This window comes from Asparagus officinalis, chromosome 4 (assembly GCF_001876935.1).
Source record: "Asparagus officinalis chromosome 4, Aspof.V1, whole genome shotgun sequence".
Taxonomy (NCBI): domain Eukaryota; kingdom Viridiplantae; phylum Streptophyta; class Magnoliopsida; order Asparagales; family Asparagaceae; genus Asparagus; species Asparagus officinalis.
Window position 1 is genome coordinate 36,577,068 of NC_033797.1, and position 12,889 is coordinate 36,589,956.

The 12,889-nt window shown below is 33.9% G+C and overlaps 2 protein-coding genes across 2 annotated transcripts; both read right to left on the bottom strand.

The window, feature by feature from the left end:
• LOC109838516 (G-type lectin S-receptor-like serine/threonine-protein kinase At2g19130) lies at positions 732-1,768 on the bottom strand. Its single transcript, XM_020406951.1, is given in 2 exon segments — positions 732-1,360; positions 1,363-1,768. Coding segments are annotated over 2 exon segments (1,029 nt in total). The 5' UTR covers positions 1,763-1,768.
• Positions 1,871-2,848, bottom strand: LOC109838517 (G-type lectin S-receptor-like serine/threonine-protein kinase At2g19130). Its single transcript, XM_020406952.1, has one exon. It carries the CDS (start codon positions 2,801-2,803, stop codon positions 1,871-1,873), a length of 933 nt encoding a protein of 310 aa, XP_020262541.1. The 5' UTR covers positions 2,804-2,848.

Here is a 12,889-nt window from a genome sequence, read left to right on the forward strand (position 1 = left end):
CCAGTTTAAATCTCAAAACATAACTAAAATAAACCGGGCCATATTTGGCCTAGTTTTTGAAAAAAAAAATCTCTAAAACTGGATCAGACAATCTTTTACAAGTAGCCTGAAGTTACCAACAATCTCTCGACGAAGAACTCCTTGACCCTGTCAGGCAAACATAAATAATTCTGGTTGTTAAATAAAATATAAAGTTGTTCATTTGGTTACATGTCAAATACTATTCATTTGTACCCACTACATAAGCACTGACAACAGATACTCCAATTAACGTCTTTATCTTCCTCATGATATTGCTTTCTCTTCTCTAAGCTAATTTAATTACATGCGGAAAGTAGGGCTCATAAGAACTTGAACCTAACTTATAACGTTGATCCTTCAATACAAATGATGGAACTCTACTTGTGGAAACATAAGAGGAGAGAGGAGGAGCACATAACCCAAATAGAGGTATAAAATGATTAAAATTCAGCCATAGAGCAAGAACCAAGAGAAGACTCAATAGAAATATAAATAGTTGCAACCTACAATTGATCTCCAAAAGAAAAAGATTACCATGTAACACAAGCCTGCCTCCCTTTATCTGCACCTTAATTCTAATAGAGGGTATATTTGGAGGCCTATTTAAAACCACACTCAATATATATTTCTAATTTGCAACTACTAACATGATGATACGTACATTAGTACACAGTAAGAATTTTCTGATACATGAGAGCACATCTGAGTGATTACTCATAGTAACTAACTACAGAAACTTCCTCAGCAAGGCATTGAAGAATTGTAGGAAACGGAGGCATCTTCAGATCTAAAACCCTTTCCAAGGTTTTGACAACTTCAGCCATCGATGGCCTATCCGCCTCAAATTCTTGAATGCACCAACACGCAACTCTACATACTCTATTCAGCTCCGAAGCATTAGCAGAACCATTCAAATCCTCATCCAGTAAGCTAAGAACTTCCTCTGTGATGACTTTGCTGGCAGCCTGAACAGGAAAATACATGATGCTCCCTCCTTCAGCCAACTTTAAATTTCTTCTACCAGAACCTATCTCAAATAGCATCATACCGAAGCTATAGACATTGGCTTTAGGTGTTACTGGTACTCCTTCGATCCATTCTGGTGCTAGATAGCCTATAGTTCCCCTCATTGTTGTTAGTACTCGGCTAAAATCATGGCCAAGGAGCTTTGCCATGCCGAAATCTGATAACCTCGGACAAAACTCAGAATCTAAGAGTATGTTCTCTGGCTTTATATCACAGTGGATAATGCATTCTCTACACTCTTCATGGAGATACGCTAATCCCCTCGCAGTTCCTAGTATGATCTGGTATCTTGTCTTCCAATCTAAAATTTTTGAAAGAGGTGGCTGTCTAGAGACCCCTTTGGCATGTAATCGTACACCAGCATCCTTTCGGTTCCTTCACAGCAGAAGCCACGAAGATGGACTAGATTAACATGCTGAATTCTTCCCAACATTCTCAACTCATTACGGAACTCCTTCTCTCCTTGTCGAACCCCTTCAAGTCTTTTCACAGCTACAAAATCTGAATCAGATAGAAGTCCTTTGAAGACCAAACCAAAACATCCATCGCCAAGCTTTTCAGTGAAATTCTTTGTTATGCGCTGCAAGTCACTGTAACTATATGAAACCAAAGGACGCTCGGGGGATTTTGATGCTCCATGCCTTTTTCTGACGAATATCAAGATCAAAGCAATAGTAGCTGACAATACTATTGCTATTACTACACTTACAACCATCCTTCTGATTGATTTCATTTCACTAGTTTTCTTTGGCAGGTCAGAAGCTGCAAGCCTCAGGTAAAGTGTACCAGCCCCATTGTCACCTTCAAAAAGACTTTGAAGATTTCAAATGTCTCCGTTCCAAATTGAACACCCACTCTCATAAGCATAAGTTGTACATGAGCAACTCTTCAAAAAAGCCAATTTACATTCTTCAGCACCTTTTCCTCCTAGCTGCTGTTTTGAGTCTGCAGGTAAATGCACATTGGGTATTGGCAGAAACCCATCTTTTTCTCCGGAAGTGGAGTTCTTGTAACCGCACTTCAACTGGGTTTTCCTCTTGCACCCTGAATTCCATCCATCAAGCTCCCAATCTCTAACAGAAGTCAGTGTGAAACCATGTGGACAGGTGCAAGGGGGTTTCCTCGATTGATCACAAATACCGTAGGCTCCACAAACAGAATACACGTCACAAGGAGAGACTAGCTGCACCCAGATCAACTCCCAATCTTTAGCATCATCAAACCACATCAACTGCTGAACTTGACCAGAAGAGTGCATCACGCTCCGTGTCAAATATCGCTCATCAGTGAGATTTGTAGTGAAATACCTGTGCTTATCATCATTGATAAACTTGTAAGTGTAAAGATGGTACACACTCATTCCAGGGAGCAAGCCGAAGGGTTCTTCATTCCAGATTCTACTAGTCCAATAACTCTTCGAATTGTTCCACAAGAAAATAAACTGGTTGAGGCCACTGGGGTCTATAGTATCCATAAAAGGCCATGGAGCTGGGTCCTCAGTGTTTTTCCATGAAGTAATAGCATTGTACTCACCGGTGACTTTATTCATTCCAATCCATCCATGAGGTACCCAGGTGTCAGTTATGTGATCGAAACTTTGCCAGAGTATAGCAGATGAGTTTGTTTGATCTCTGACAACGAAATTCCCGGTATCAAGAAGTATTGTGACGTTAATGTTGGTGGATGATGATAAAAATGAACTTGAGCTAGATGTGTTAGAATCATGACATACAACGCAGCAGAAAAAGCATATCATGACAATTATTCAAAATTGATTAGAAACTAGAAGAATACCTGAAACGCTTTCCGAGTTTCTACAATAATCTGTCCCGAGATCAATCCGAAATAGCTTCCTCAAGAGAAAAAGCATCCAATTGAAATCCACCCGTCACCGTAGAGGAGCAATACTGAGAGATAGGTTTTTAAAAATCTATTTCTTCATATTATCTTCATAAGATTTTCAATCTCATCTATCTCTTCTCATAACACTACATATGAACCATATTTATAGGATTACACTAGTCTTAGAGATTTTAACTTTAAACAATTCATAATTATTTAGAACTCTATCCATAACAATTAAAGAGAATAGATTTGTTCAAAAACTTTATCCATAACAATTAAGGATAGAAATATAATTACATTGCATGTATACCTCTTCTAATGACATTAGTGAGACCAATTGGGTCCCATATCGAGAATCAATTATTAATCAAATTAATAATTTTAATTTAACAATCAAATCCCTATTCGACCAACTATTTATAAAAGCTCTTCCATAATATGGGATGAAATAATATCTTACATTCACTCTCTTCTAGTATCATTTATTTTAGGCAACTCTTTTAAGCAGGACAACTCACCTATTTGCTCATGCCTAAATTTGCAATTCCCGTGAACATAAATAAAAATTATTTTAAAACATCAAAATATTTTATTTTTATAAGAAAGTAAATTTTTAAAAATATTTTTAAAGCCACCTGCCGGCAAGAATTTAATAGCTTCATGGGAATGCATAATAAATTAACTCTTCATAATGAGCATATTGAATCCTATCTAGACATCCATCATTTTCCTAAATAAAATTTAGCAACCTAATATTTTAGGTTGTGTAGCGCTTGCTAAACAAGCTTAACCATCACGTCAAAGCATACTAAATTATCAAATCGAAAATGACAATATCATCAAGTCAAAGGGACCATGTAACAATTTGAATTCTTTATCTCTTAGGTGACTCATCCTAGAGAATTCAAATACGGTCTAGTGCTACACACATCATAATGCGTGCTTATGACATACACCCGGAGAATCTCCATTCCCGATGGTTGAGACCCACCACCATATCTCATATATCGGTGTCATGCATAATAACCTATTATAACAAAGTTATCCTTTACTAGTTATAGGTTAATCACAAAGTTAAGAAATTTTTAAGTTAGATCATATCTCCAAGCAAGTGACCATCACAGTGCATGATCTAACAAAATAACTTCTAAGGATATATATAACAATTATATAAATAATAATACCCAAATTATGTGCATCAATTAATTTTATTAACATTATAATATTATTACATAATATGTATTGGATGTTCAAGGGCAAATTATTATTACTATTCCAGCAATCTCCCACTTGCCCTAACATCCAATCAGATGTAATCCTTACTCCCATCTGTCAAAAACATTTTAAGACAATGGTCTATAAAAGGACATTAAATGTTATCTGCTTAGCCATCTATTAAACCATAACATATTTCTTCTTATTAACCTTTAATAAGATAATTTTTCTTTCTAAGCTTCTTGCAACAGCTCCATTACTATCAAATAATAATGAGAAAGAAAATTATTACAAGAAATAATATTAAGCTTATGGAGTAACTCATTAATCCATATTCCTTCTTTTAATGATTTAACATGACACTACATATTCTGCTATTATTATTAATGATATAAATATAACCCGAAACAGACTTTTTATTATTAGGATTGGATTGAAAACTACTTACAAGATCAATAGCAACCTTTTTAGGACACATTTCCTTAAAGAGTGATTGTTTATGTCTTATAGGAATCATTCCTTTCTTAGAATCTTGTTAAGTTGAATCTTTTATGGATGTTATCCATATAAGTAGATTGTGACATTTCTATATATCTATTTCTCTATCTATATAGAGTTTAAGATCTATGATATAGAATGTCAAAAGAAAATCCTTCATAAAGAACTAAATCATACTTTTAAACATGACATTAAGATACCATTCTTAATGAGCAATATGTCATCAACATGCAATGATAGGAATATAATGGACTTACTTTATTGTTCCTTATACACACATTATTTCTTTTTAAAGATATGATCAATCATTTCATCAAAATGAATGTTTGATTTATTAAGTTCATAACTTTAATTGATTCAATTAATCAATTTTATCTTCTTGAATTTTACATATTTGATTCTATAATATGTAAATATCTTCTTAAAGATATCTATTCAAGAAGGTTATTTTAAAATCCATTTATTGATATCTTATATTCATAACACGTTGAAATGACTAAATGGATCCTTATGGACTATAATATTACAATTAGAGGAAAAGATTCTTCAACAATTAATATCTGTTTGTCATCAAATGTGACATCAGGTCTCTTACATGAAATCATGTCCAACATGACTTTTGTGTAAGTTTTAGGATTTTTATTATCCTTGTTACTTTTTATCAAATACATTTTAACAAGGTTACTGTACTATACAGGTGGATGAAAATCCTATATGATCTCCTAATTGTAATCAGTGTATTCAACAATAAATTTAGTAAGTAAATCTCTATTTACTTTATTACTTAAAGCTCCCACTAAATAAATACAATCTTCAACTCATTTGAAATTTCCCCCACTGGATTAAATAACTCTCTCACTAAAGAAAACAAATTTTCTTCTTGAGTTATATAAATCCTAATCATCAAGCTTGACTTTATAAAAGAACACATTTCTAGTAATAATTATTGTCTGAAAACTACACTACTAACCCCCAGCCTTTAACGGGTTTGATTAGCCTTTACCGACTACCGTTTGAGTCGGGCTAGCATGCGGATTGTCTAAATCCGTTCCGCATGTAACGTTGTGCTAAGAAAGTAAATTCTCTTAGAATTTGTGCTATGATTTTGAATACATAGGCTTCGTCTTTCTCACGGGAATAGACTACCCGGCGACACGTGTTGACTTTATAAAAGAACACATTTCTAGTAATAATTATTGTCTGAAAACTACACTAGGATTATCAATATAACACCTAGTACTTTCTTTAGGATAACCTACTAGTATGATGTTATTTACCTTAGACTCCCATTTTGTCTATATTTTATTCTCTCATGAGAATATAACAACTCCAGGTCTTCAAGCATCATACACTTAATTTTCTTCATATCCATGTCTAATATGGAGTGAAAGAAAAAGATTTGGCAGGAATTCTACATAATAAATAATATGCAATCTCCAATGCATAACCTATTAGAAAATAAGAACATGTAAATGCCCAGTATAAACCTAACCATATCGAATAAGGTTTAGTTCCATCTTTCAGACAAATAATTAGGAGTGATAAATTAGTAGATGTCAAAGTACTAACAATTCCATTTTGTTCATAAATCTCTTAAACTCCTAAGAATAGGAACTTGCCATCTGGATCAAATCAGATGACTTTGATACTTTTATCAAACTCCTCTTTAACTTCAATAACATTCTAATTTATGATGCAATCGCATAAATACATCAATATATAATTGCATCATATATGAATGCTATAAAATAAGAATATTTAACTATTGCTTTAACATTTAAAGAATTATATACATCTGAATGTATGAAGTCAAGAGTACGCAAGAGCATTAGCACTATTCTAGAAAAATAGTGTGGTCATATGTCTCTTAGACAATATTTACAAGTTGAGAAATATTCCAATTTAGAAAATTCAAAGGACTATCCTTTATCAATTTATTGATCTTATCAACATTAACATGATCTAATATTTTTTGTGCCAAAGATAAGTTAGATTACCTTGATCCAATCTATATTTTAAGAGATTTATCAATTCCAATAACATTACATAAGAGTTAAGGGTGACAATCATGAAAAATAAACGGTTTTAATTTCATAATTATCAACAAAGCAATTTCTAAACTTTTAATAAAAATTCTATTTTACAAGAAAATAGAAAATCACTACTATAAAATTTAGAAAATAGAAATCAAATTTCTTCTAACTTTAAGAAACATTAAGACAATCTTTAAGTTTTATTTCATGCCCTTCACTCAAAACAGAAACAAATTTCTTATTATTATTATTTTTATTTACAATGCTGAAACTAGGGCTTTTATTTTCATTGTCAAAGTTAATCTTTTCATATACTCTTACAACAAATTTGTAAGTATGTAAAGATAAACTAGAATGAATACATCATATATAAAAATTATTCACATTAGTAGACTCTACTAATTAATGGGTGAACTATCTTCAAAAGATATTTTTTATTAAGTGACATAATGTAACCTTTATAATTTTCTTTTCTAATGACTTTCATTATTTAAATTTCAGCTTCATGTTTAGAAACCTATTTTACTTTTCAGATTTCTCTCTTAAGAAAATTTTCTTTTCTTAAAACTGGACAATCCAGTTCGATATCCATCATTATGGATTTAACCTGCTTAATAATATTCTTTTTCCTCTTTTCTTTAACAACTTGTTCAATTCTAATAAAGTGATAGTTAAATTAAACAAGGAGTGAGATTAGGAAGTAAATATCACATCAACGTTTGATTTCGATCTCAACTTCCAACAAATCTAATTTGTCAATATATATCAAAACATCTTATGAAAATATATATCTATTTTCATCTTATGAACATTACTTTTATCATTATTATCTTTAAGCAGGATTATGACTGATGATCTTTATCATTAGTTATATCTGGTTAAGCGGGTATGTCACCTTAGACAATCATAGGCCAAACATTCAGCATTTGAAAATTAAATAGATTTCTTTTCCAATTCAATAGTTCGGGCTATCTAATTTATAATCATTCAATAACATATCAAAATGATAAAATTTAGTCATCATGTATAAGCAGAATATAATAACACAAATATTTCAAGTTATTATTTTATTATTGCACAATCATTACCAGGGATATTTTAAGTAATGATTTCACATTTAACATTTCTCTTATTTATTTAAATGTGAATAGGAAATCCAAGTTTAATTATATACCTCCAGATTTTCAAGATCGAATATAATTAAACAAGGTAGAATCATCTATTCAATCATTAACAATTAACGATTTTCCTTTAAATTTTTTTTGGTCTTTGATATAAGATGTGCCCCACTATTTTAGCGAGCATCCCAAGACATCAATGAAGTGTTAACCCATCAATCCAGCTATTTTATATAAAACAGGTGGCACTACCTATTTTAGTCTAGTGGTCCCATTATACACAAAATACTTTGCATCCTTATGCAAGATATAACTAGATAATAAATTTTAACAAACCATATCCTTTGTGGCATCAGATAAACTAAAAATTTATTATCCAAGTTATATCTCTATGATGAAAGACCTTTAGATTTATATTTCTTAAAAAATTAATCTATCTACACTTCTATACAACTTTTGTTATTTATTATAACTGAGAGAAAATAATAATAGTCAATTTCTAATAAATTCTAAATTATTTTATTTAATAAAGGAAATTCAGAACAATTCTGGACCTTATAGTAATTTTTCATGTATTACTTTAATCACATGAATTATTGAATTTAAACAATTTAAAATCAACATGATCATATCACAAGTATAATACAAACAATATTTCAGAAATATACATGATACAATATCATTTCTAACAATTCACTAAGAGTTAGATAATCTTTTCAATAAAAGAAACTAAACTATACATGCATATGGACTTTAGAACAATTTCTACAACTGCTAGGGACTAATCAAAATTAGTCTATATATTCAGATTGATCTTAAAAATAGTTTCAAAATTAATCAGAGGGCTGAAACTAATTTCACATCAAATTTAATATACTAGTAGACTCAGAACAATTTCTGGATCAAACAGGGGCCTGTAACTAATTTTACAGTTATTCATCAATACTGGTGGACTTCAAAACAGTTTCTGAATCAAACAGGGGTTTGATAATAATTTTACAGCAATTCATCAATACTCACGGACTTCAGAATAGTTTCCGGTTTTATCAGGGAGCTATAACTAATTTTATAGTGCATTTGAGAATCTGATGGATTTCAGAACAGTTTTTGGGTCAATCAGGGATCTCAAATTAATTTTACAATAAAATTCAAATCTAATAGGGTTCGGGTCTGGTTCTGTTTGCGGGTCAGACCCGTTATAATATATCCTATTCATAATAGCATTTTGGGTTTTGGGTTTATATGAAATGGGTCAATACCCATTAGCTCTTATCCTATTTCCTATTGAAATTTGGTTCAAAACCCATTAAGAGTTGTAAACCCATCAAACTTCTCCTTCAACCCATGAAGGAAGTTTTTAGGTCTACGATTTTTTTGCTAGGGTTTGGGGTCGCCGCCGCCACCCATGGCCGGTGGCGGGTTGTCTGGCGGGTGGCCAACCACCGTCGGCGATGGCGAATGTTTTTATGGCGAAGGTTTTTTTTTAATAAAGAACCCAATTAGATCACATCTAATCAAATTATTTAACCAAAATACTTGATCTAATCAAAGAACCATAATCATGATTATATCAAAAATCTCAATTGATGTCAGGTTCTGGAGATCAATCTACAAACCTGTCATATACATTGAAGACTGGAACCCTGTTTGCGGAACTGGAGCTGGAGGAGACCATAGGTGCTGGGGGAAGAAGAAGCTTTGAAGAGGTGAACTGATGTGCAACACTGATACATGAATGGAGGGGCTATTATGCAACATATTCAAACTATGAAGGGTTGTAATAAATGTGTAGATACTGTTACAAACAGATTAGTGTTTCTGTTTTTTCTGTTTGTTCTGTTGGGGCACGTGCACAAGATTTGCACGGACTCATTCAGGACCTGAGATGAGTTGTATAAATAAAGAGTTGTAAGAGAGAAAAGATATAAGAAAATAGTTCTGATTTCTTCTTCTAAAACTCAAGTTCAACTCTCATCTTCTCTCATTTCTCCCTCAATTCTATCTTGCACTCTTCTTTCTTCTGTTTTTAGGTTTGTAAATGGCTAGGAGCACCACCAGGAGGATCAACAGGGAAGCGTGATCCTCACAATTGGTATCAGAGCAGCTGGAATTAGAAGCGGGAGCTGAAGATTCCATGGCCGATCGTGAGAGAGCTTCGGAAGATGAGGTGATTCGACAAGGAGCTCGTAGGGAGGAGACCCTCATTCAACAGGGGCTCTTCAATCAGATGTCTCGCATGGAGGAGACTCTCACTCAATATGGAGCTCGTATGGATGAATCCTTCACCCAACAGGGACTCATCAACCAAGAATTCATCGCGCAATTAAAGGAGATATCTTCTCAATTGCAAGAACTCAAGAATTCCAAAGAGGGAGGCAGGGAAACATCAGGAAATGGAGTGCGAAGTAATCAAAGAACCATAAGTTCAGGATCAAGAAACGATCAAGGACTTCTTGGACCAGGCCCAAGGGATGATCGTGGACCTCTGAGGTCTGGGTACAGGGATCAAAGTCACGAGAGTGACCAACAAGTTCACAAGAGGTTTGAATACCATGGTGACTTTCCAGCAAGTCAATATCCTGGTAATTCCTTGATTCAGAAGAACTCCTTCTTTAATAATCAGAAATTAGTCCAGCCAAAATCTTTGAGATTAGATTTTCCATCTTTTTCTGGATCTGAAAATGTGATTTCTTGGTTGGAGCAAACTAAGCAAATTTTTGACTACTATGATATCAAGGATGATGAATGGGTTAAGGTCTGTTCTTTTTATTTGAGAGATGAGGCATTGCAGTGGTTTAGATGGGTCATAAAAAATCTTGATGATTATAATCATTGGGAAGTTTTCAAAGAAGAGATTGTCACAAGATTTGGACCCAGTGAACTCCTTAGACCCTATGATACATTTTCCACTATGAAGCAAACTTCTACAGTCAGAGAGTATTTGTCAAAATTTGAACAGGCTCTAGGTATGCTAGATGACCAGCCATCAAAAAGACACATATTGGAAAAATTCATTGGGGGTTGAAAGATGAGCTAAGATATGAGGTAGCTGCTACCAGACCCTCTTCTTTGAAGGGAGCAGTTTCATTAGCCAAACTGTTTGAGGATAAGCAAAAAAATGAAAAAAGAAATAAAGGGAATTGGAATGTAGTCAATCAAGAGAGTACCTCAAGTCGTGCCTCTCAGGACCTACCTGTACAAGAAAAAAAATAAATCCTCTTCTCAATTCAGGAAACTTACACCTGAGGAGATACAAAAGAGGAGGTACCAGAACCTTTGCTTTACTTGTGAAGAAAAGTGGCATAGAGGGCATCAATGCAAAGGTAAACACATATTCATCTTGGAAGGGATCTTGGAAGGAGGTACTGAAGAAGAGGTAGATGATCCTGGAAAAATGAACAAGAAGAAATGACTGTTGAACTGGCTGAAAGTTTAGTAAGGGAGCTTCCTCTATTTCAGTGCAAGCTCTTAGTGGAATTACAGCTTCTCATACAATTAGAGTTGTGGGGTACTACAAGAATCAAGCCACCAGTATTCTGATAGATTCTGGCTCCACACACAATTTCATCAATGCCAAGTTAGTAAAGAGACTTGGATTACCAGTGACAGAGTATAAAATTTTTGATGTTCTTGTAGCTAGTGGAGAATTAATTAAAGGAGCTAGATTATGCCAAGGGGTTTCACTAGATTGTCAAGGAGTGAATATCCAAGTTAATTTGTTGGTAATGCCTATGGGGGGAAGTCAAGTTGTGTTAGGAGCAGATTGGATGAAAACCTTGGAAGATATTACCCTAAATTTCAAGAAATTGCAAGTAACTTTCCTGTGTGATGGAATCAAAAGGACATTGCAGGGAATAATACCAGGAGAATCACAGCTTGTGAATGAGAAAAATATTGCTAAATCTGTTAGGGAGCAGGAAGAAGGGTACTTAATCCAATTGTGTAGTGTCAATTTGCAGGAAGCTACTACAGATCTTAATAATGAAGGGTTACCTGAAGATATGCACGGGTTGATACAAGAATTTGCTGTTATATTCCAAGAACTGCCACATCTTCCTCCTACAAGAGACATTGATCATAAAATTCCCCTAGAAACTGGAACTAAACCAGTTTGTATCAGGCCTTACAAACATGCACACTTCCTTAAAGAGGAGATTGAAAAACAAATTGAGGACATGCTGAACAAGGGAATCATTAGGCCTAGCCATAGCCCTTATTCCTCTCCTGTAGTCATGGTTAAAAAATCATATGGGAGTTGGAGGATGTGTATAGACTATAGGTCACTGAACAAAGCAACTATCAAAGACAAATTTCCTATTCCGGTTATAAATGAATTGTTAGATGAACTTCATAGGACACAGTTCTTCACAAAATTGGATTTAAAATCTCGGTATCATCAAATTAGAATGTATGAGCCTGACATACAAAAGACTGCTTTCAGAACTCATAGTGGACATTTTGAGTTTCTAGTGATGCCATTTGGTCTTACAAATGCTCCCTCCACATTTCAAGCTCTCATGAATACAATTTTCAAAAGTTTACTTAGGAAGTCTGTGTTGGTCTTCTTTGATGACATTTTAGTATATAGTAAAGGGTGGCAGGACCATTTAATGCATTTGAAACAAGTATTTCAAATTATGAAGAACCATGAATTAGTTGCCAAGATGTCCAAATACAGTTTTGGACAAAAGCAAGTTGAGTATCTGGGACACATTGTGTCACAAGAAGGGGTTAGTGTAGACCCAAACAAGATTCAAGCTATCACTGAGTGGCTTGTACCTAATCATTACAAGGGTTGAGAGGGTTCCTAGGTCTAGCAGGATACTACAGAAAGTTTATCAAGAACTTTGGAACCATAGCTCAACCCCTCACACATCTTCTGAAGAAGGGTAATTTTGCTTGGAGTATAAATGCTAAGATTGCATTTAAGTCTTTGAAGGTGGCACTAACCAACTCTCCAGTTCTAGCAATGCCTGATTTCAACATGAAATTTGTGATTGAATGTGATGCATCTGGAACTGGAATTAGGGTTGTGTTGATGCAACAAGAGAGACACATAGCTTATTTCAGTTTTGCCTTGAAGGGAAAAAATGCTACACTATCAACCTATGAGAAGGAGTTATTAGCCATCAT

Coding starts and splice junctions, on each gene's coding strand:
- LOC109838517 (XM_020406952.1), bottom strand. CDS start 2,803: ATGATATGCTTTTTCTGCTGCGTTGTATGTCATGATTCTAACACATCT.